Source organism: Dermochelys coriacea, chromosome 20 (genome assembly GCF_009764565.3).
Source record: "Dermochelys coriacea isolate rDerCor1 chromosome 20, rDerCor1.pri.v4, whole genome shotgun sequence".
NCBI classification, from domain to species: Eukaryota; Metazoa; Chordata; order Testudines; family Dermochelyidae; genus Dermochelys; species Dermochelys coriacea.
Genome location: NC_050087.2, coordinates 15,654,334 through 15,678,466, shown reverse-complemented (window position 1 = coordinate 15,678,466; position 24,133 = coordinate 15,654,334). Strand labels below are relative to the sequence as shown.

At 59.8% G+C, this 24,133-nt stretch overlaps 1 protein-coding gene and 1 long non-coding RNA gene across 2 annotated transcripts in view; both read left to right on the top strand.

The window, feature by feature from the left end:
- LOC122458387 overlaps positions 1-24,133 on the top strand; it is a 493,263-nt gene that overhangs the window by 299,186 nt on the left and 169,944 nt on the right. The gene's annotated exons all lie outside the window — the stretch shown is intronic.
- On the top strand, positions 952-14,578 carry ZNF653 (zinc finger protein 653). The gene is given in 9 exon segments (XM_038379321.2): positions 952-1,451; positions 5,290-5,333; positions 8,767-8,982; positions 9,364-9,954; positions 10,740-10,908; positions 11,293-11,404; positions 12,373-12,487; positions 13,231-13,330; positions 13,874-14,578. Coding segments are annotated over 9 exon segments (2,025 nt in total). The 3' UTR covers positions 14,052-14,578.

The window sequence follows — 24,133 nt, the reverse complement described above, 5'->3', positions numbered from 1 at the left end:
CGGGAGGGGGAGTGGGATGGGCTGGGGGTCTGCCCTGGGGGAGTGGGCCCCGGGAGGGGGAGTGGGATGGGATGGGGGGCTGAGCCCCAGGAGGGGGAGTGGGATGGGACGGGGGCTGGGGGTCTGCCCTGGGGGAGTGGGCCCCAGGAAGGGGAGTGGGATTGGCTGGGGGTCTGCCCTGGGGGAGTGGGCCCCAGGAAGGGGAGTGGGATTGGCTGGGGGTCTGCCCTGGGGGAGTGGGCCCCGGGAGGGGGAGTGGGATGGGATGGGATGGGGGGCTGAGCCCCAGGAGGGGGAGGGGGATGGGCTGGGGGTCTGCCCTGGGGGGCTGGGCCCCGGGAGGGGGAGGGGGATGGGACGGGGGCTGGGGGTCTGCCCTGGGGGAGTGGGCCCCGGGAGGGGGAGTGGGATGGGATGGGGGGCTGAGCCCCAGGAGGGGGAGTGGGATGGGACGGGGGCTGGGGGTCTGCCCTGGGGGAGTGGACCCCAGGAGGGGGAGTGGGATGGGCTGGGGGTCTGCCCTGGGGGAGTGGGCCCCGGGAGGGGGAGTGGGATGGGATGGGGGGCTGAGCCCCAGGAGGGGGAGTGGGATGGGACGGGGGCTGGGGGTCTGCCCTGGGGGAGTGGGCCCCGGGAGGGGGAGTGGGATGGGATGGGATGGGGGGCTGAGCCCCAGGAGGGGGAGGGGGATGGGACGTGGGGCTGCCCTGAGGGGGAGCAAGACGTGGGGGGCTGCTGGGGGGCACAGACAGGCACCCAGTGCTGGGGCGCATGCGCCAGGGATCTCCGGGAGGGAGAAAATTTTCAGCGCATGCGCAAAAAGACCCCCTGCCCTCACAGCAGGGCGCGCACGTTGAGGGCGGAGCCTCTCTCTCGGGCCGGGCTCTGGGCTCTGAGCCCCGACTCCAGCGCCGGCGCAGTGGGGGCCCCCCCCGCCGACGCTGGGTACGCATGCCTAGAGCGCCGTGAGGCGAGCACGCGCGCGGCCGACCGCGGCGACTTTTCTCGCGGAGCAGCGAGGGGGCCGGAAGCGGGTCGCGGGCCGCTGACGTCACTGCCCCTGCGCCGGGCTCCTCCGAGCGCCCCAACCACGGGCGGCGCGGCCGGCTGGCGAGCGGGCTGGGGATGAGCGAGGCGCAGCGGGGCCCGGCCCCGGCCCCGGCCCCGGCCCCGGCGGAGGAGGAGGCCGAGGAGGAGGAGGAGGCCGCCGGGCCCGGCGCGGGGGAGGCGGGGGCCGGCGGCCGCAAGGCCCGGGGCCGGCCCCGCCTGACCGAGTCCGACCGGGCCCGGCGCCGCCTCGAGTCCCGCAAGAAGTACGACGTGCGGCGGGTGTACCTGGGCGAGGCGCACGGGCCCTGGGTGGACCTGCGGCGGCGCAGCGGCTGGAGCGACGCCAAGCTGGCGGCCTATCTGCTGGGGCTGGAGCGGGGGCAGCGCGCGGGGCGCCGCGGGTGAGAGCCGGGCCCCCAACTCCCCTCCCCCGGGCCCCCCCTTCCCCATACACCCTCTACCTGCTGGGGCGCCGCGGGTGAGAGCCGGGCCCCCCCTTCCCCCTCCGCCGGGCCGGGCCCCCCCTTCCCCCTCCGCCGGGCCGGGCCCCCCCTTCCCCATACACCCTCTACCTGCTGGGGCGCCGCGGGTGAGAGCCGGGCCCCCCCTTCCCCCTCCGCCGGGCCGGGCCCCCCCTTCCCCATACACCCTCTACCTGCTGGGGCGCCGCGGGTGAGAGCCGGGCCCCCCCATCGCCCTCCGCCGGGCCGGGCCCCCCCTTCCCCCTGGGCCGGGCCGGGCCCCCCCCTTCCCCATACACCCTCTACCTGCTGGGGCGCCGCGGGTGAGAGCCGGGCCCCCCCATCCCCCTCCGCCGGGCCGGGCCCCCCCATCCCCCTCCGCCGGGCCGGGCCCCCCCTTCCCCATACACCCTCTACCTGCTGGGGCGCCGCGGGTGAGAGCCGGGCCCCCCCATCCCCCTCCGCCGGGCCGGGCCCCCCCTTCCCCCTGGGCCGGGCCGGGCCCCCCCTTCCCCATACACCCTCTACCTGCTGGGGCGCCGCGGGTGAGAGCCAACCCCCTCCGAGGCGGGCCCCCCAATCCCCCTCCCCTGGGCCCGCCAGCCCCTCCCTTGGGCCGGGCCCCCCCTTCCCCATACATCCCGCACCGGCTGGAGTGGGGCAGCGCACGGGGCACCACGTATGAGAGCTGGGTCCCCCAACCCTTCTCCCAGGCCCCCCTCCTGAGCCAGACCCCCCTGCCCCTTTCCCTGTACATCTCCTACCCGCTGGGGCTGGAGTGGGGGCAGCACGTAGGGTGCCACGGGTGAGAACCGGGTTCCCCAACCCTTCTCCTGTGCTAAGCCCCCCCTTCCCCATACACCCCTTACTGGCTGGAGGGGGGCAGCGCATCACGGTTGAGAGCCCGGGCCTCCCAACCCCCACGTCCGGCCCCCAGTCCTCCCCCCGGCCTGGACTCCCTCTCCCTGTACACACCCCCCAACTGGCTGGAGCGGGGGCAGTGCATAGGGTGCTGCAGGTGAGAGCCTGCTGAGCCAGATTCCCCCCCACCATGCTGGGCCAGGTCCTTCATTGATGTCTCCTCTCCTATCCCCATCCCTGTATGCCCCCCCCCCCCCCCGCTTGCTGGAGTGTGTGCAGCAAGTGGGGTGCCACAGATGAGAGCGGGGGTGGGGTGGGAGATCAGACCCCTGACTAAGCTGGGACCCCTCATCCCTTACTCTCCACTCCCATATACCATTTCCTTCTAGACTGAGAGCCAGGACCACTCATTTCCTGACTCCATCGTCGTACGCTCCCTTCCTGTTGGGGCAGGGACAGCAAGTGAGGGGATGGGATGAGGGAGGTGTGGGATCTGGACCCCTTTTACCCTACCCCCATCCCCTTATATTGCCTTCCCACTGGATCTGGAGTAGGGGCAGGAGAGGGAAGCCTGGGGGGACCAGCATCCCTCACATGGGGGATTAATCCCATTGCCCCCATAGCATCTCTTGGGGAGAGAACGCTCATACAACCTGTTAGGACAGGGGCAGTGAGCAGCTAGATGGGGTGTCATCCTCTCCCATGGAGAGAGGCTGGAATATATCTTGTCCCTGCATGGATAGACACATTCCTCACAACGCCCCCATCTGTTCCCATCTCCATCACCAGCTGAGGTGTAGCCAGAAGACTGAGGGGATGGATTAAGACCCAGGCCTCCATCTTCTCATTTGACAGCAAAAATGTGTGACCATATGGACTAGTGGTTAGAGCAAGTGATATGGTGTCAGAACTTCTGGGTTTTGCCCCCAGATTTCTCAGAGACGCCCTCCATGACCTGTTCTAGTCACATTTTTACACCACCCTCATCATCATGGTATGCGATCACCATGGTCAAGTCACCTCACACCTCTGCACCTCAGTTTCCCCCTCTGGATAGTAGGGGCTCTAGAAGTGTGTTAAGTGTGAAGAATCTTGCTTGTACAGTTACGTCACTTTGAAGGGTGATTTTTTGCCAACATTTTTATACCAGCTAAAGCTGTAGTGGAGACGCGGTTATATCAGCAAAGACTATAGTTTTGCTGGTACAGCTCATTTTGCTCTGGGTACTGGCCATACCAGGCAGCACTCTCTTTCGTCGGGATAAACTGCTCAGTGCTAGGAAGGTTTGCCTGTACAGCCTTATCGGCAAACCTTCTCTAGCGTGGAGATGCCTAAGATACACACCTCATTCTGCTTTTGTCATGACTGAATTCCAGTGGTGCACTTCTGCTGTGGATCTGCAAAGATGGGCACTATCTTAAAGCAGAACTGTTTATGCTCTCTGCCGCTCCCCAGGTGATTGTTAAATCATGCTAGTGTCATGGTCTGCATCCCAGATCAGAGCGCTGGTCCTTCTAACTCAGTGTGCCCTGACAGCGATTGGTGATGAATACTTCAGGGAAAGAGATCTCATCCAGTAGTACTATACCGTGCAGGGAAATTACTCTCTGATCCCAACTCCTACACAAGAACTAGTGCATTTCCCTTGTGATATTGTATCCTAGGTGCTGATCCTCCAACGAGAGAGACATGGGCAGATTATCTGCGTTCTCGTGGTGCTGCATCTGAGTCAGTGTGGGTCTATGAAGGTGCAGAGAGCCACCTGCATGCATTTCGCTGCAGGTTCAGGGCCTCAGCAAGTATAACGGGCTCTGGGGATTTTTCACCTTCCTCTGCAGCATGGGGTGTGGCTCACCTGTTGGTATCATCTGGGCATCTCTGACCTGAACAATTCCCTGCCATCACAGGGGCATCTGTGGCACCTCAGTCTCTCCTGTTCTCTGCCTTAGCCTCAGTTTAGTCTCCTGAGGACTAAAATGCTTTAGTCTAACCAAAGTCACTGGGCTCAGCTATGGGGTGTCTGTCGTGTCTTGTAATATACAGGAGATCAGATGAGATAATCTGGCCTTAAATTATTTATGTAATAACCTGCACAGTGAATTTCCTCGTTTAAATATAGAGTGGAAGAAAACCAATTAAAGTGTTCTTCATGACCTCACTGTATTAAGGGCATTGTCCCTTTGGGTAGCATCTAGTCAGCTGGATTTCGTGGTCTGTCACGTTTAGATCAGCAATCCATGGCTGTGCTCTGCTGAGAGAATTTGGGAGCAAAGGGTTTAGATTGCTCACCAGTCACTGATCTAAGCCCTTCAAAGTATTTCTTTTGCAAAAGGTCATGAATGAGGGGGCTGGTTTTCAGACAGAGGAGTAACCAATATAAGCTTCAGAGTGGTAGCAGTGTTAGTCTGTATCAGCAAAAAGAATGAGGAGTACTTGTGGCATCTTAGAGACTAACAAATTTATTTGAGCTTGATGATATAAGGGATGGATGTCACTCCCTTTGTGTTCTAGTAGAACAGAGCTCTTTATGTAGTTTTAAAAACCAATAAGTAAGTAGCCCTGCCTGTGTTATAAACCTTGGCAGTAAACCCTGCTTCTGGGAATTCCTTTCCGAGATGCATCCGATGAAGTGAGCTGTAGCTCACGAAAGCTTATGCTCTAATAAATTTGTTAGTCTCTAAGGTGCCACAAGTACTCCTTTTCTTTTTCCGAGATCTGCATCACATAAGGTGCAGGTACCATGACCTGGGGCAAGTCACTGAATCTATGCCTCAGTTTCCCCATCTGTAAAAGCGGGGAGGGGGATAATAGCACAGCCCTGCCTCCTACGTTAAAAGGTTGATATGTCCTGATACGATAGCATTGGGGGCTGTAGCAGATGCATATGCTAAATCAGTGCTCTCTCTCTCTGTTGCAGGAAACCATGGGAGCAAATCCCTAAAAAGCCAAAACGAAAGAAAAGTAAGTGGATTGTCCTGTGGGATCCAGCTTGTAACAGTCTGAATGTGGGTGTACAAAGAAAATGTCAAAGATCACTGCCTGCTCCCAGAAACCTGTTCTTTCAATCCTCTTTGCTAGCACAGCCATCTGGCCAATCCCCCGCCAGGTGGCCTTTGTCTGTGTTTGTACAGCACCTAACACAATGGAGTCCTGCTCCATGACCAAGGAGCCCTACCGCTACCATAATCCGCCTAATAATGTACAGCACGTTACATGGTGGGGTTCCTTCTCCATGACTGGGGAACTCTATCACTGCTGTAATCCACCTAATAATGTACAGCACCTAACACAATGTGGTCCTGCTCCATGATTGGGTAACCCTATTTCTACCGTAATATACCAAATACATAACATACACGGGCCAGCACAATGTGATGGGGGCTGTGACGGGCTCCTGAGCACTACCATAATACATGATGTACAGCACCTAGCAAAATGCAGTCCTAGGCCACGACTGGGGCTCCTTTGGTGCTGTAATATACTTAATAAATTACAGCACCCAGCATAATGGGGTCCTAGTCCATGATTAGGGCTCCTCGAGGTGGCCGTAATACACCTAAACAATAACGTACCATGCCTAGCACAAATGGGTTCTCTGGCTGGGGCTCCTAGACGCTACTGTAACCTACTTAATAAATAATAATCTGCCCTGACGTGTAAGAATTGCTCACCTGGACAGCCTTTCTCCTAGCTACGCAAATGTCAAACGTACTAAGCCGTTTGCTGCAGTAGTGTTGGACACAGGCTGGTTTTTCTTGGTCTGACCCCTGGTGCTGACAGGTGGTAAAGGCTGGTGTTTTACTTCTGTCTTTACTGGGGGAACAACTAGTGCAGAAATATCTGGCATGTCATTGAGGGAGGGAGCTACAAGGCTACGTGCCCACTGAAGGCGTCCATAGAGTGCAGTGGAGTTTTCACGTATACAGCCCAAAACTGCAGTCCAGGCATGGAGAGCCGGCTAGGGAAGACTCGCCACTGACTGTAGAGCTGTGTGGCTGTTCTTGCTGGAAGGCTGCCTGAACAGGCTTGGTGGTGGGCTGCAAGTCACTAAAGCTCCACCTCTGAGGGAGGGAAAGCGAGAGCCATGTAGCTTTCTGTGTATCTGAGCTTCAGATCTAAACCCCGCTCCTGGGTGTGAGGGTGGGCTACTGATTAGAGCATGAGCCTTGAACCCAGGGCTTGTAGGTCTAATTCCCAGTTCTGTGGCTGGCTCCCTGGGTGACCTTGGGCAAGTCACTCTGCCTCAGTTTGGCATCTGTATAAACCTGCCCTGACCCAGGTGGCTAGCAAAGCTAAACCTATCAATGATTGGGAGGTGCTCAGATACCACTGTTAGGGAGCTGTATACATACCTTAACAGATGTTCAGCATCCTCTGACGCTTCCAAGGGGGTTTACCCCGCTGCCTTAGTGAGGGTGGGAAAACTATGACTGTGTTCTCCCCAGAGGTGGCTGCGTTCCCACTGAGGGGAAAAGGCTATAGAAATGTAGGTTGTGAGCTGCCAAAGTTCATAGCACAGATGGCGGAAATAGTGGGCAGGTGACACACAGGGCCGGAGCGGGCAAAGCAGGATGGAGATGTAGGACTCCTCAGACAGACCTCCCTCTGTGTAGAGGAGGAGGGTATTACAGGTGTTTGCAAAGCAGAGAGCCAACCTGCTCAGTGTTCATCACTGTTACAGTCTGATCCCAGCATCTAACCATCTGAAGGAGACTTGCTTTTGAAATGAATACCTGTTTGGGCGCAGCTCCTGTGTGAGCTCCCTGCCCTGGAAGGAGGCCACGTTACAATTCGGATTCCTCCAGCAGCAGATGCCCCTCTCCTGGTAATACTAAAAATGGTCAAAGAGGCTCTATAGGAATGACAGAGAAGGATTATGACTGTAGCATAGGTGCTGTCATGGTACTTCGCTGCTCCACTGTTCTGAGCTCAAACGCAGAGAACAGCTGGGGAAAGAATTGTCCTTTCTCTGGGAGGCTGGGTGACCCCGCAGGGACAGGTCCTACTTCAGGTGTAACGGGCTGAGCCAGCAGCCACTGTGTTGGCAGTGCCATAGAATCACAGAAAGGTGGGGCTGGAATGGACCTCAAGAGCTCAACAGGCCCAGCCACCTGTGCTGAGGCAGGAGCAAATAAACTTCAACCATCCCTGACCGGGGTTTGTCCAACCTAAAACCTTCAGTATCAGGGATTCTGCAGCCTCCCTTGGACGCCTGGTCCATAGCTTAACTCCCCTTAGAGTTAATTAGAAAGTTTTTCCTAATATCTAACCTAAATGTCCCTCGCTGCAGATGAAGCCCATTGCTTCTTGTCTGGCCTTCAGTGGCCGTGGAGAACAATTGATCCCTGTCCTCTTTGTAGCAGCCCTTAACTTATCTGAAGCCTTCTCAGGTCCCCTTTGTCGACTTCTCAGGACTAAACGTGCCCCTGTTTTTAACCTTTCCCCATAGGTCAGGTCTTTTAAATCTTTGATCATTTTTGCGACTCTCCTCTGGAGTCTCCAGTTTGTCCACGTCCTTCCTAAAATTCAGCGCCCAGGATTGGACACAAGACTCCAACTGAGGCCTCACCAGTGCTGGGTAGAGCAGGACAGTGACCTCCTGTGTCTTACATGTGACACTCCTGCTAATACAATGATACTAGCTGCATCACATTGTTGACTCATTTTCAATTTGAGATCCACTAGAACACCAGCGCCTTCTCCATGGTGCTGCTGCCTAGCCAGTCGGTCCGCAGGTTGTAGTTGTGCTTTTCATATTTCCTTTCTAAATGTGCTACTTTCCACTTGTCTTTCATGGATTTCATCTTGTTGATTTCAGGCCAATTCTCCAATTTGTCTGGGATGTTATGAATTTGAATCCTGTCCTCCGTGCTTGTGACCCCTCCCCGCTTGGCGTCATTTGCAAATGTTCTAAGCAAACTCTCCCTTCCATTATCCAAATCATTAATGAAAATATTGACTAGAATCAGGCCCGGGACTGACCTTTGTGGGTCCCCCCTAGACACGCCCTCCCAGTTTGTCAGGCAACCATTGATAACTAATTGTTGAGGGTGGTCTTTGGGCCAGTTGTACACCCGCCTTACAGTGATTTCATCTAGACCACATTTCCCTAGAGTGCTTATGCAATTGTCATTTGGGACTATGTCAAAAGCCTCCCCAAAATCAAGTTCTGTCATGTCTGCAGCGTCTCCCCTTACCCATGAGGCTCGTAACCGTGGTATGATTTGGTCATGTCTACCTGGAGCCTGGTCTGCGTACTAAACAGGCTTTGCCTGGAGGCCATGTGGCTGCTGCCTGGCTTCATCTGTGTATCTGCACAGAAACAATTTTTTGCAAGGGGTGCACCCCTTTGATTCCCTGTGGTCGGCTAACTTGTCTCTTTGCTCCCCCCAAGGAAGGAGGCGGAACGTCAACTGCCTGAAGAACATGGTGATATGGTACGAGGACCACAAGAACCGCTGCCCCTACGAGCCCCACCTGTCGGAACTGGACCCCACCTTCGGGCTGTACACCACGGCCGTGTGGCAGTGCGAGGCCGGGCACCGCTACTTCCAGGACCTGCACTCCCCTCTGAAGCCGCTCAGCGACTCCGAGAATGAGAGTGATGACGGTGAGCAGGGGGCAGCTGGGATCCTAGTCTCCCAAGGCAACCGGTGGGTAGGGTGGTGCTTAGTGCCGCCTGCACCGTGTAGCCTATTGTGTGGCGTTGCAGCGCATCCCACCCCAGAGGTGGCCGCATTTCAGTGAGAGGGGAGTGAGGCCTGTAAGGCAGCTGTTCAATTAGTATGTCTGAGTAAGATCCAGCTGGGTGAGAAGTGCTCATTACGGTGCTAACAGATGGGCACCTCGGCAGGCCAGGAGCACTCCCCCAGCCCTGAGGGTTGGGCAGGGTAATGCTAGGCAGGCGGAAGATCCAGGGATCCCTCAAAGCCCAGGGGAGAGTCCTGCTCTGTCTCTAACCCGCGACCACCGATTGCTCTCCTCACTGCAGCTGGCAACGGCGTAGGGGCCGGAAGCTCGGACTCCTCCGAGGAGAGCTCCAGCTCGGGCTCAGAGGAGCAGCCTGAGCGCCATCAGGCCAAGGACCAGCAGCAGCTGCCTCCGTCCGCCGTGGAAGGCGGGAGCAGCAGTGGCCTCATCACGCAGGACGGCATCCACATCCCGTTCGAGCACCACATCGAGAACCTGACGGCCGAGCAGGGCGCCTCCATGTGCCACAACCCGCCTCTCAACGGTCCGGAGAGCATGGAGACCGTGGTGTGCGTTCCCATGCCTGTCCAGGTAGGCTCGGGCCATGGGACTCTCTTTGAGAACGTGACGCAGGAGACTCTCGGGGAGGTGGTGGCCAGCTGCCCCGTGCAGGGCATGATGCAGGGCTCCCAGGTGATCATCATCGCCGGGCCCGGCTACGACGCCCTGACGGCAGAGAGTATCCAGCTCAATGTCACCAGCAGCGGGGGCGAGGAGATGCCCTGCGCCATGATCGAGGGCGTTGCCGCCTACACCCAGACAGAGCCGGAGAACATGCAGCCCGACAGCGGTGAACCGGTGGAGAGTGGGGAGTGCATTGAAACCAAAAAAGGTAGTTGTGACCAGCCCTCGGGGGGGGGGGGGGGCGGAGGGCTTCCCCCCTGTCCCTAGCTAAGCATGGTGAGCTTGGTTGGTGCGGGGAGGGGAGACCTCCAAAGAGATCCGAGAGTACCCTGAAAAATGGTGCTGTGTATTCCATGGGGGCCTTCCCCAGGATCACAGCACGGCACTAGGGGGCGCTGTGCTGCTGGAAGTGAGCTGAGCCGCTCAGTAAGGGATGCTGTCTCCTTGGGGTTAGTGCTGACTCTGGTGCCCCAGTGTAGTGCTAGGGGTTGGTGTGGGTGGCTCCGTAGGGGGCGCTGACCCCTGGATGTGATGTCCCGGCGTGGTGCCAGGGAGGGGCTCCGTAGGGGGCGCTGTCCCCTGGATCTGATGTCCCGGGTGATGACACAGCTGGAGAGGAGAATTCTGTTGCTGACTCACTGTGTTGGGTGAGAGACAGAAATTAGGGCCCGCTCATGTGTCCCATTAAAAATCCCAGGTCACTTGACTTCCCATTGAGCGTTAACCCTGATGTAACTGCATTTCGCCTCCGCCGTCCGTAGGTTCAGCTGGCTCCAGGACTCTCCCCTTCTTGTCCTGACCCTGTGCGCGGTGTTAAACAGCTGCTGTGCTCCGCAGCAGAACTAGCTGCATTTCCATGGCCAGCGGCTCTTGCCTGCCTCTGGGATGGGGCCTGCGTGTTAACTACTTCATGTTTGAAAAGCTTCGCCAGATTTTCGCCGACAGGCGTTCGCCGCATGGCGCGTCCTTCTGACACCTGTTTTGTGGTGGCAGAAAAAGAAGACCTTTATGGGCTCAAAAAGGAGGAGCTGCAGCCCCCCCCGGAAATGGAGATGCCGGAAGACCTGGAGCCGGCCCAGGAGAACATGGAGCCGGAGCCCGAGGAGATGGACGGCAGTGACATGTCGGCCATCATCTACGAGATTCCGAAGGAACCGGAGAAGTGAGTGATGCGGTGAAGGGGCAGGGCACCGTGGAGTGGTTAGCTGTCTTTACAAGGTCTCTGCAAACCCAGCAACGGACCCTGCTCGTGCCTCGGTCTCCCCTCTCGGGCAAGCCAGTGGGCCAGACATCTGGCCAGCTGCGTCAGTGAGCCTCCTAGTATTTCCTTCCCTTTTCTGTGCCTTTCATTTGTTGCTCAAACACAGAGACAGCTCAGCCTCAATCCAGACAGGTAAACCTGGTGCCATCTGCGCCCCCTCCCTCCCCGGGCCTCTGCCTTGGGGGGCCTTCCACCGCTTCCTCCACAGCAGCCATCTCTCCCCAGCCAGGCAGGCAGCACGTTGCCCTCCCCTGCCTGCGGCTGACCCCTCCTTTCCCTGTGCAGGAGGCGGCGAAGCAGACGGGGCCGCGTGATGGATGCCGACGGCATGCTGGAAATGTTCCACTGCCCTTATGAAGGATGCAGCCAGGTCTACGTAGCACTTAGTAGCTTTCAGGTAAGATTTGTGCGTGTCAGTTTCCTACAGTCCTGTCTCTGGGGGTGGGTTTGAAGGGTGCTCCAGGGGGCCTGGCTGAGAGCCTTGTTCTGGCCCCCCCGGAGACGGGGAAAAGCTCAGGTCGGCGGGTTATTCTCTGCAGAGGGAGCTTGAGCAGTGACGCTGGGGGGTTGCTTTCCCTTTGGTGCTGGTGAGTTTCACTTCCCGGTTTATGGGTCGCTAGGACCTGCCTGGAGTGGTGGGTTTCCAGCGCTGTCGGGTGGGGTGTCCTTACAGGCTGTGTTGGGAACTTGACAGAGCCCTGGAGATATTTCTGTTGCGTTTTCTCACAAAACCTGAACATTGAGCCCACTTGGCCATGTCCCTCCGCTCGAGAGACAGCGACGGAGCATGGCTCAGTGACTAGGGAGAACCAGGTTTAATTCTCTGCTTTGCCACAGACTGTCTGGAGGATCTGGGGCAAGTCATTTAGCCATTCTTTGCCTCAGTTTCCCCATCTGCACAATGGGAATAATAGCCCAGGGAATGATGGCTGGATTAGCCCTGGCTCAGTGTCTAACCAAGGTTCTGTTCTAGTCTTGGACGTCTGCTTGGACAATTGGCAAATCATTTAACGTTACGGCCTCAGGGCTCCACCTCACCCCCACCAAGTGAACTCCTAAGCTACCCGTATGCTGGGGACGGGTTGGTTCCAATGCTGTATCACCAGGGTGTCGTCTTGTTGGGGGAGGGAATCTCTGGGTGTGGATTGTGGGGTGAGGGAGTTTGTCGCGGTTGAGTCTGGAGAGCAGGGTAGCGCCAGCTGTGGTGGCCAAGGCACCATGTTGTGAGGCAGGGAAAACTCTCTGGGGGACGAGCTCTGATGTGGGAATTCCTGCCCATTACCGGGGGGTTGCAGCAGCCTCTGCTCTGTGGGTGGGGGGACGTGGTCTAGCCCTCTGTTTCCCCCCCCTCCCCGGTCTCTCCAGAATCACGTCAACCTCGTCCACCGGAAAGGGAAAACAAAAGTGTGTCCCCACCCGGGCTGTGGCAAGAAGTTCTACCTGTCCAACCACCTCCGCCGACACATGATCATTCACTCAGGTGCGTTCCCTGGTGCCCCCTCCTCCTTCCCGTGGCCAGCTGGCCTTTGTCCTGCCCTGTGCTGTTCTGGTGAGACGCTGACTCCTGCAGCATGTGCGGCTAGGGCCATCCGGTCATGCGATGGCAGACTCTGCTCTGCCTTTCGCCATGTGGCGCCTGGTTCTTGGGCACTCAGCTGCCTCTGCTTAGCCTTCGCTTCCCCCCCGGACCCATCCCCATCCTGTCCCACCCCCTGCATGGCACAAGAACACCTGGGAAGGGAACTGGGTCTGGTTCGGATTCCCCCCAGAGTTAGCGGTCTCACTCTGGTCACTTTCAACCCTGACGTTATGTGGGGGTGGGGAGAGAGTCCAAAATTCAGAACAAACAGAAGCCCTTGCTGGAAATCCTCTATAGAAGAGATCTGCCAATACAGGAAACCTCAGGACACCCCCTTGACGACCCCCTGGCTGGGTTGTCCACTGGGATCGACCCAGGACCTCATGATTTAAAAGCAGGGTGCTCTCCTGCCTGAGCTAAGGGATGTCACTTCTTTAGCTGGAACACCTGGCAGTCTCAGACATCTTATGTGGGAGACAAAGACCCTGTGTGATGTCCTAGCTGGATAAGAGTCACCCTTTTGGGCAGGTTAAGGGTCTGCTTGTGTGGGCAGAGAGGGACCCTGGATTCTCCTACTGAGGTCCCTTGACTGTGACTTTCTGCTGCGCCCTTCTGGGAGTAACCCCGTTCTCTGTGTCCTGCAGGCGTCCGTGAATTTACCTGTGAAACCTGTGGGAAATCTTTCAAGCGGAAGAATCACCTGGAGGTGCATCGCCGGACACACACGGGAGAGACGCCCCTCCAGTATGTGCGGGGGAAGTTGGGGGGTGCAGGGGTGACCATTTAGGAACCCAACCCAGGCTCATACGAGCCCATGGAGCGGAGCACCTCTGTGTGCCACCACCTCTGGGGTAGAGCACGTCAGCAGGAGTTAAAGCCAGGGCAAGTGGGGTGGTGTGCGTGGCTCTGCCCCGTGGCGCCTGGGTCTTTTGTTAGTGACACTACTTGAGATGAGGTTGCTGTGCCCCAAAGGACCCTAATGAGCTTTTCAAAGATGGTGGGGAGGTTACTGAAATGCATGGATCCCTCACCTGGTGCTGAGATCCAGACGCCTCTGGAGTGGGGCGCAGGGGCTGTTAACAGCACATAGTAATGCTGCCTGACAGTGAGACCAGGAAGTGAAAAATGCAACATCCAGCTGACCATGTGGGTGGTGGGGTGGGGAGTATTTAGCTCGGCAGAGGTAGGAAGCGCACTCCTGCAGAGAGGCCTTCAGCACGTTGGGGGCATGCCGCAGTCAGGCATTCCCCCGTACAGCCTGCATGACTGTGTCTGGCCCCCCCACAGGTGCGAGATCTGTGGGTACCAGTGCCGTCAGAGAGCGTCTCTCAACTGGCACATGAAGAAACACACTTCTGAAGTTCAGTACAACTTCACCTGTGAGCACTGTGGCAAACGCTTCGAAAAGATGGACAGCGTCAAATTCCACAAGCTAAAGAGCCACCCAGATCACAAGGCCACGTGATCCTGGCTGGGGCGTCCTTCCGGAGCCTCGGACCGCTTTATTTATTTCCCCGCCAGGGGACCATCTGCCGCCTCCCTTCCCCTCCCCGGACGATGGCAGCGTTGGCGGTGCCGGCTCCCACCTCGAGGGGTGAGATCAGAGCCCTGGGGTGGCCAATGGCTTCCCCGGCCAGGAGAGGAGGTGCTGAGCCCGGAGCAGGCAGCATGCGTGTGAGTGTGTGTGTGACATGTCGTGGCCTCCACAGCAGGGAGCCCCCGGATTCTGCCAAGGCGCGGCAGGGTGAGATTTTTTAGCTTGCTTTTACTGTCGAGGCCGTGGGGGCTCCGGTGTCGAGCGAACAGAGGGGGGACGTGACATGCTCATCTGCAGAAGAGGGCCTGGCCTGGCCTGCTCAGACTCAAGGGAGAGCGAAATGCAGCACATGTGGCTCCTTCCCCCATCCTAGGGGCCAGAGGGGTGGGGCTTGGCCATCACACCGGGATGGTGGTGAACAAAACGCCCCAACCATTAAACTGACACTACTTTTATCTGCCCGCCTCCTGGCATCTTCCTCCCCAGTGGGCAGTGTCCTTGAAGGGGGACGGGGAGCCCTGGGTGCTGCCCTGCGATCATACCAGCCAGCCATGTGCCCGAGGCTGTTTGGCATGGGACCCGTACTGGCTGGTCCTCTGAGTTTGTGGGGCACGTGCCCTCCTGTGCAGGGTGGGCCCAGACCTCCAGCGTCTCCTCTTCCCTGTAAAGCAAAGAAGTGTCTAGCTGGTGTGGGTGGGAACAAAACCGTCAAGGCCCGTCCCAGTGCTGCCTGAGTGTGCCGTGAGCCTGCGCCAGCTGCTCTAGAGCAGGGTTACCGTTGCTGGCAGCAGTGCCGCTTCAGATGTCACTCCTGGGACCCTGGCTGCTGCTCCCAGGTTGCCACAAGCCGGGTGGCTGCTTCCCTAGTGGGGGGGGGGGAAAGGAGGAGCCTGGCCCTGGTTCAGAGAAATCTCCCTCTCCTCCTCCCACCGGGGTGTGGTCCGGATGCAGCTGATCTCCGATCCCTTTCCACACCCTGGGAGTCATTCCCATTCTGCCTCAGTTTCTCTCTCTGGGGCCCTGGTGGCACTGGGGCTGAAGGAGCTGGCTGGGTCTTGGCTTAGATGCCAGCATGAGAATGTAGGGAAGGTAAGAAAAGCAGCTGCAGGGTCTGCCTGTGTCCTGCTCAGTGTGGGAGCAGGGAGGGGACTGGCTGTGGGGTAGCCCCGAATCCCCCCTCTTAGTTCATTTCAATCCACCCTGGGGTCACTTTGCTGACTTGCCCCATGAGAGGAGAGATGCTGAAGGGCAGCTGGCTCGGAGGGAGAAAGCCCCCTAGAGAGCAAAAGATCCAGGGTTGGGGGTTCCCAGTCATTCAGCCTGGCGTGGTTGGAGGGCAGGTTCGCGCCAGGAGAGCCCAGAACTCTTGCAGGGCTATAATACAGACCAGCCTGGGACCCCTCTGCCTCTGGCATGCGAGGGGGGGAGATCCTGCCAGGCCCCCCAAGGGAGCATTGTTTCTGTGATATGTAGGCGCCTGATCTGGGTCCCATCAGAGAGACTCCTTGGAGAGCTGGAAGCCAGGACTCCTGGGTTCTGGCTGGCTGGGAGGGGGCAGAGAGTGGGGTCTAGTGGGGCTGTGAGCGTTGGGTCCTGGGTTCTGTCTGTCTGGGGGTGGGGGGAGAAAGGGGTCTCGTAGGGCTGGGAGCCAGGACTCCTGGGTTCTGTCTGGCTTTGGGAGGGGAATGGGGTCTAGCGGGGCTGGGAGCCAGGACCCCTGGGTTCTGTCTGGCTGTGGGAGGGGAGTGGGGTCTAGCGGGGCTGGGAGCCAGGACTCCTGGGTTCTGCCTGGCTGTGGGAGGGGAGTGGGGTCTAGCGGGGCTGGGAGCCAGGACTCCTGGGTTCTATGCCCGGCTCTGGCAGGGAAATGGGGTTGGCTGTGTTTAGGTAGAATAAAGGAGTCCAGAGCGTCAAAGGTAGGACTGTGACCCTGACACTGTCCAATATTAAACAGTTTAAAGAAGTTGGGGGCTAGTGCCCAGAGCCCACGGCCTGCTGAGTCCCATGGCAAACCCGTCCCCCCTGCTAGATCAGCAAAGGAGAAGCCGTTAACCCCTTTGCAATGGACAGTCCTAAGCCAGGCGTTCGCCTCAGCAGCTTCCCTTGCCCCGGGGGCTGCAGAGAGTTGGGAGAAGGGAAGCGCCCTGGTTTGATGGGCTCCTCGAGGGTGTTCAAGACGTGCCCAGCGGAAGGGAGGTGAGCCGGGTCGGAGGTTGTACTGCTGCTGGTCAAGTCCAGTCCCCCTTTCCAAGGAGCCAAACGCCTATCGGGACGGAAGAGCCGCCAAGAGAAAACACAGCGACTGGCTCTGCCGTGGGCTCTCACTTGCAACGTCGCCACTGGAAAACGCTGGGCCTAGCACGTGGTCTGATCAGCCGCTCGGGGCCCCGGCGGTCTGGGGCACGGCGTTCAGCCGCCTCTCCCTGGGCCCGGGTGTACAGCAGTGTTGTAAAGTACAAGCTCGCGCTTTCCAGTTTGTCTCCCCATCTCTCTAAGGGCATGGGGGGCGGAACGGCACGGCCCAGCCTCTCGGTGTTTTGTCCCCCAATTCGGCATTGTTGCCGGCACGCCAGCCTTGCTTCACGGGGTTCTGCTTCTGCACTTTTCTTGTTCAACGCAGCCCTGGACTGTCAGGCGGCCCTTGGGTTTGGACTAGTTGGGGCTGGCCCCCTTGGGCGCCTTTCCCTGTCACCGGTTAGTGGCAGGACATCACAGGAACTTCCCCTCCCTTTGTGCGGTTGAGCTCACAATTCGGGTGGATTTTCAGGCCCAATTATTAACCAGTCTAGTGGTTAGGGGGAGCTAGGGTCCAGGACACCTGCGTTTTATCCCTGGCTCTGGGAAGAGAGTGGAGGCTAGTGATTGGAGCTGGGGGCACCAAGAGTCAGGACTCCTGGCTTCTGTCCCCTTTTCCTCTGCTCCTGGCTGGACCGGGCCGGTTCCGAGGGATGCCCGTGCCCTTTGCAGCTCCCCTGCTCTCCAGCAGGTGGCGATGGACCCCCATGCCCTGCCAGGCTCTGAATGTGGTGGTTCTGCACCCCTGCGTTCGGGTGTCCAGCGCAGGGACCCCTGCCCCGGTATGCCGGGGTGGGAAGGCAGCTAGTGGGTGCTGCTGGGGCCGGACCCCTGTGGGCTCCTGGGGTGGGGTCCCCTGGCTGCTGTCTGACATTATAGGGGGTCAGCAGTCACTCTATGGGGCAGGGTCTGGGGTCAGTGTGTGGTGGGACAGGGGTTCTCAGACTTTTTCTGAATGGGGCCTTCCCAACAGGCTATAAAAACCCCACAGCCCGCCTGTGCCACAATAACTCTGCAGAGCCGGGAGATTAAAAGCCAGGGCTGGAATTGGGGGGTAGCAGGCAGGGCCCTACGCCACTGGGACCCCGTGTAGCTAAGTTGCTCAGGCTTCGGCTTCAGCCCCGGGCCCCCGTCAATGTAACGCCAGCCCTGCTCCCTGGTTTATTTTGACAGACCCCCTGAAACCTGCTTGTGGCCCCCCAGGAGCCCCCAGATTTGCCTGAAAACCACTGTTCTAGGGAGTGAGAGCGGGGGGGGGGGGGCTGGGAGCCAAGACTCCTGAGTTCTTTACCCAGCCCTGCATCTGTCTTGACTCTGTGCCTCTGTTTCCCCATCTGCACTTGGGAATGATACAGGCAGCTCCCTAGATTGGCTCAGTTACTGCCTGTGAAGCACAGGGGGACCCAGCACCCAGTGGGTTCCTGCTTCCCAGCGCTGGCAGCTTCTAGCACCCCCATGTCCCCCCCAGCTTTAGGCTCTGCAAGCCCTGGGATCCCCAGCTGAGCTCTACTCCCTCCCGGGGCCTGCACCCCACCCCAGCACACTCTGCACCTGGGAGCGGCAGGGGGCTGCTCTGTGTAACCTGCTGAGCCCCCCCCCCCACCTGCCGCTATCCTAGTGACCTGCCCTTGGGCTGAGAGGGACTGCGTGGCCCCAGCCCCTAGAACTCCTGCCCCATGGGACCCTCAGGACAGAACCTCCTGCCATCCCAGCTGGGTGCCGTGGGGGTGGGCATTCCTGCTCTACCCCCCCCCCCATCCTGCCCTGGGTACATGCCCCAGGCCGGCCCTGCTCCATAATTCACCATCCAGCCAAACCCTGGGCATAATGCATGGCCAGAGCTACTCGGTGGTGCCAGTGCCCAGATTGGGCACCCCCTCCCTTGCTCAACCGTGGGGTGGGGCACTGGGGGGGGCCAGCCTGGCCCCACGTCCACATGCCCAGTGTGGGGAGGAGTTGGATTGAGTTTGGGGCTGGATCCAAGATCCAAGGGGGGGTGACAGTGACCCATCCCCCCCTTCCTTGGCCTCCAATAACACCCCCCCCCCACTGGGAGGCCTCTCTGTGGCTTGCTCACCCTAGTGCACGCTCTTATGGGGCAGGCTGGGAAACCCCCTGCTGCTGGGGTTTAGCCCTGAGCATGAAATGAACACTGGTGGGGGTGGGAACCCGGACTCCTGGGTTCTATCCTTGGCTGGGGGAGCAATGCAGGTGCCAAGGGTGAGTCACCCATCCAGGTCTGGTGCCATCCTTGATTCCAAGGCGAAAGCAGCCCCTTGGGGTCTCCCATCCAGGGGCTGCTCTGGCCTAACCCGGCCTAACTTGTGAGGCAGGCCAGGGTCTCACCCCAAGCTGCTCGGAGTGTAAATAGCTACCTGCACCCCCAGTGACCCCTCTCTGGGCGCCCTGATAGGAAAGGCAGGGGCACCCAGGCGCCGTCCCTTGGCTAATTACCACAGATCGTTAGCAGCTGCCAGCTGCTGCCTCTTGTCGGGAGAAATTGGATCCGAGTCTCACCTCCTTCTGCTCCCCCTCTCCATCTTCAACCCCCCCCCTCCACCCTAGCTCCCAGCTACTTTATGGCAGCTGCACTAACTCCCCCCCCCCCCCGCACGCCCTTCACCCAAGCAGGCCAATGTACCTTGTCGTATGTCCCCATCCATGAGGTGTGGGGGCACGAGGGGGTTCCCTGGCTGGTTCCTTGCAGAGGCGGGGCTGAGCTCTGGGGTGGTGGTTGGATCCAGGATTGGGGGCATAGGACACTAGCTGAAAAATGGGGGGGGGGCAGATCTAGACAGCCTGGATTATTGGGGGAGGTGGGGTGGGCAGACCCCAGCTGGGGCCATTGGAGCCAGCCTGGGTTGGCTGCAGGGGTTCCCTTTCTGAAAGCCCCCATGGGGTGGGGTGGGAGTTGGGAGGCAGGAAACAGGGGGTGTCTTGGTTCAGTCAGTTCCACTCCCCCCAGCTGCTGGTTCCCAGCAAGTGCTTGCTCTGTTAGAAAACATGGCCCTGACCGGAGATGGGCCAGTACTGCCAGCCCTGGGAGCAGAGGCTGGGGGGGACATGACCCCCCCCCATTGGCATTTCCTCAGCAGGGCCAGGGGAGAGAGCGGGAGGCAGCCATGGGGCAGCGGGCAACTGGGGGAGTTGGGGGTGGGCGGCAGGGAGGAGATGGAGACCTCTCCGCTTTGCTGAGGCATGAGACCTTTTCCCTCTATGAGGTACTGGCTCCCATCCGGCCCCAGGGAGGGGGACTGGCTGGCTTAGGGGGGTCGGGAATGGGACCTGGGGTCTTTCTGCTATAGAGCCTTGTTTGAACCCAGCTGGCCAGGGACGGGAGTCCTTCATGGCCTTTTTGTCCAGGATGAGTTTGGGGGGGTCTCAGCCCCATTCTGAGGGGACAGGCGCCTGCTGCACAAACATCGCAGCGAGGCGAGGGCTGAATGAGCTCCCCTCGCCCCACAGGGGGTCCCTGCTGGGCAGAGCTGGGGCACATGAGGGGGTCTGCCCAGGTGGTATCCGAGCCCCTTTGAAAGCTGGGGGAGTTTGGATCTAAATGGCCCTGCCCATTTCTCACTCAATCCCAGCTCCCCGCCCCAACTCGATCCTGGCTCCGCCCACAGTCTCAACTCCCCTCCCCCACTGGATCCTGGCTCCACCCACAATCCCAGCTCCCCGCCCCAACTCGATCTCTGGCTCCGCCCACAGTCTCAATTCCCCTCCCCCACTGGATCCTGGCTCCACCCACAATCCCAGCTCCCCGCCCCAACTCGATCCCTGGCTCCGCCCACAGTCTCAACTCCCCTCCCCCACTAGATCCTGGCTCCACCCACAATCCGAGCTTCCTGCCCCCACTGGATCCTGGCTCCACCCACAATCCCAGCTCTGCTTCACTCAGTCCCAGCTGCCCATTGCAGGTGGGGCAGGTGGGGCAGCCGGGCCCCATGGGACCCCCTGTGCTCAGCCCAGCTCATGATGCAGTGTGAAAGTGTGAAAAATTGGGACACTTTTTTGGGGGTGGGGGGAGGACAGTTGTGTATATAAGACAAAGCCCCCAACATCTGGTCACCGTTGGCCTGGCACATCCTCGATGGTCGCAGAGCTGGAAGAGTCTGGAACCACCCCAGCCGGCAGGGGGCGCTGTCGCCTTCTGGGCTAGGGTCGCAGCTCGAACCCAGCTCCAGGGTGATAGTGCCCAGAGAGCTCTGGGGCCAGCACTGGCCACCAGGGGACAGCGCCTCCTGCTGAGCCACCGCCCCGCTCCCTCAAACTTTGTGCCACTCCAGAGTCCAGTTCCAGACGTGGCTGCTCGCGACTTTTCTAGAGCTCGTGAGCTGGGGTAAAACTTGGCCTGGCCCTGAGGCTGGGTCTGGCTGGCTTGGAGGGGGTGGGGTGGGGGATGGGACAGGGGCCCTTCCTCAGTTTCTCCCCTCCTCTGCCGCTAGCTCTATTCTTCCCCCATCCCCCCCCCCCGGCCCTCGGCGAGCGGTGCCAGCCGCCCTCGAGTGCCACTTCAGCCCCCTTGACCTGAGGCCCCCCCCAAGCTGCCCCGCCTGGCAGCACCAGCCCGAGAGCCTCATTCAGCTCTTTGTGCGACTCTGGAGTGGCTGGAAATTGGCTCCTTGAAATGGAGATGAGGATGGGCAAGCCAGGTGTGCGCCGCCCGGGGAGGGGGACACGGGTGCCCACTTGCCCACCCTCCTCTCCTCGCTGGGGAGAGCCCCCCTGTGCCATAGGGCAGGGGGCACTGATGGCATCAATTAGCCCCCCCCAGGTCTTTGCCTCTGTTTCCCCCTCCCCCAGCCTCCCCCAGGCAATGGGCTGAATTGGGGAGGGGGGTTGTCGCCCCCTGGTGAAACCACAGCTACTGCCCTGGCTAATGGGGGGCAAAGCATTCCTGGACATGGGGGAGCTGGGGGGGTGGATATATTTAAGGCCTTTTCATATGGATTAGAGCTGGGGGGGTGATTAAACCCTCAAGGAGACTTTGAGGGTGCAGGGAGCTCCCCCCCATGCTGCCTGCCTCTGCTGCCCCCCCTCCCATCCCTGCTGGGTTCTGTTCCCTTCCCCCTCCCAGCTGCCTCAGGGCCCCCCATGCACTTGGCCCCATCCCTCCCCCATTAGGGTCAGTGCACTGAGGGGGGTGAGAGTTGGGGGGTGGGGCAGGGGGTGGGGGTTGGGGGTGAGTAAGGATTTTCCAAGGGGTCACAAATGGGGGGGGCAGTACCCCTCCCCTAGCTGTGGGGCTGCAGTGGGGTGAGCTCGAAGGAGGTGGGGGGCAAAGGCAGCCAGGCCCCCATGCAATATATTGCCTCTGATCCTGGTAAAGGCAGAGGGCTTGGCTCCCAAAACCCCCATCCCGATTCCCCCCTGCCTCGCCCGGGACCGCCCAGGCCCGTCCCGATCCTCCCAAATCCCAGCTCAGCGCAGCTAGTCCAGCCAGTTGGGCTCCCGGCTTAGGGCTGGCGGAGATGGGCCATGCAAGGCGCATGGCACAGACACACAGAGTCACACACCCAGAGCCACACCCAGAGCAACATACACAGAGCAACACACACAGAGTGACACACACAGAGCGACACACACACACAGAGCGACATACACAGAGCGACACACACAGAGTGACAAACAGACACCCAGAGCAACACACACATAGAGCGACACACACAGAGCGACACACAGACACCCAGAGCAATACCCAGAGAGAAACACAGAGCAACACACAGACACACACAGAGTGACACAGACACACAGAGCAACATACACAGAACAATGCAGAGATACACACCCACACAAATACACACACAGGGCAACACACAAATACAGCAACACACAATACACACACAGCACCATGCAAATCCAGACATAGCTCGCACACGCACGCACACATGCGCGCGAGCATGACCCGGGTGCAGACACCCCCTGCAGAACACACCCCCTGGGCCCCATCCTCTCACTCCTACAGCACCCCAGCAGTGGATGGATGGGGGGGATCTGGAGGGGTGGTGACCCCGACCCCGTGTCAGGCTGAGGCCGAGCGAAGTCGCCAGGGGCTGGAACGAATCTTTCTCACTGGAATGAAAAGTGCCTGGTCGGGCCCTCCCAGACCTCCTCCCCTGGGCCCCCGTGGGACCCCCCCAACCCCTCAAACCCCTGGGCCACTTCCCCCAGGTCCACACACCCACTGCTTTCAGCTTAAGGCAGACATTGCCAGATGGGATGAGACCCATGGGTCCCTCCAGCCCGGTATCCCCCTGCCCCCCCCAATCAGACCCATGGGCCACTCCAGCTCGGTATCCCCCTGCCTCCCCAATCAGACCCATGGGCCCCCCCAGCCCGGTATCCCCCCTACCTACTCTGGCAATCCCTCCCTAGAGAAGAGCTCCTCCTGCTGGGATCTGCTGAGCCGATGGAGGGCAGCAGATGGGGAGGGGGGAAAGTGGGGGGAGGGATGGAGCAGCCCAGCTCCCCCCCCTTTAATCAGTGTGATGGGGGGAATATCAGGGAGGAAGTTGGACCAACTGGTGCATTCTGCCAGTGACCTTTGACCCCAAGCCTTGGGGGGGGTGAGCTGGCTCCCTGCCCACCCAGCGTGCTGGGGGGATGGGCCATGACCCCAAATGGAAAGGGCAGCCCCTCCCCCGCAATGCAATTAGGCACAAAGGAGCAGGATGTGCTGGAGGTTAGCACTGGGGCAGCCGCCTGGCGGGGGAGTAGCCGCAGCTGTTTCCTTGCCCGTGGCCCCGAGGCTGCGGTGATGGGCAGGGCGGACAGGCAGTGGGCAGCCGTCACCTGCCCAGGGCTTCCAGGGGCGGAGCTATCACCTCTCCTCACCCACCTCTCCAAGGCCACCCCCCACGGCACGGGGCACACGCTCCCCTGCCCCAGAAGACAGAGGGGAGAGGAAACTGAGGTACAAAACAGGGAAGGGACTTAACGAGTCAGTGGTGGAGCTGGGAATAGAAGCCACGAATTCTCGCTCCCAGCCCCACCCCACCCCCCAGCTCTAACCACTAGACCTCCCACCCCTCCCAGCATTGGGGGGAGAACCCAGGAGTCCTGACTCCACTTCCTGTCCTAAACGGTTGTGTGGTGTTGCTATGTGGCTGTTAAACAGCCCCCATATCCCACCTCAGAGGTGGCTGCATCTCTGCACCAAGTGAGGGATCCCTGAATAAATAGCCCCTGTGCTCCACCCCAGAGGTGGCTGCATCTCAGCATCAAGGGAGCAAGTGTCACCCACTGTGGGAGAGAGACAGGAGCTGGTGCCTGTGAAAGCACAGACAGACAGCATAGTTGACCCCTGCATGGGGGTGAAGCTGCCCTGGGCACCCCCGTGTGGGGCTGGACCCCAGCTGCCTGACCCCATTGCCAGACAGGCGCATGGATGCTGCAACCTGCATGGCCAGGCAGAGCGGATATTTTAAGCCTCCGACACCCACGCCGGGGCCCGAGCTGTCAGAAGCACTTAGGGATGGGAGGAGGGGACGCCAGCGCAGCCCGGTGCCAACCTGCACCGTGTGAACACGGCCCATGGAGGGAGAACTGAACCCCCCCCCGCCGGACCTCCCTCCAGGCCGGTGGAGCCAGATTCTAGCCCAGGGGGTCCTGATCGGAGCAGTCACCCCTAAAGGTGACTGACTTGAGTGGGGAAATCTCTGGAGAAGGGTGCCTCCTCTGGGAGGGAGTGAGGTGTGGTGGTTAGAGTGGGGGGT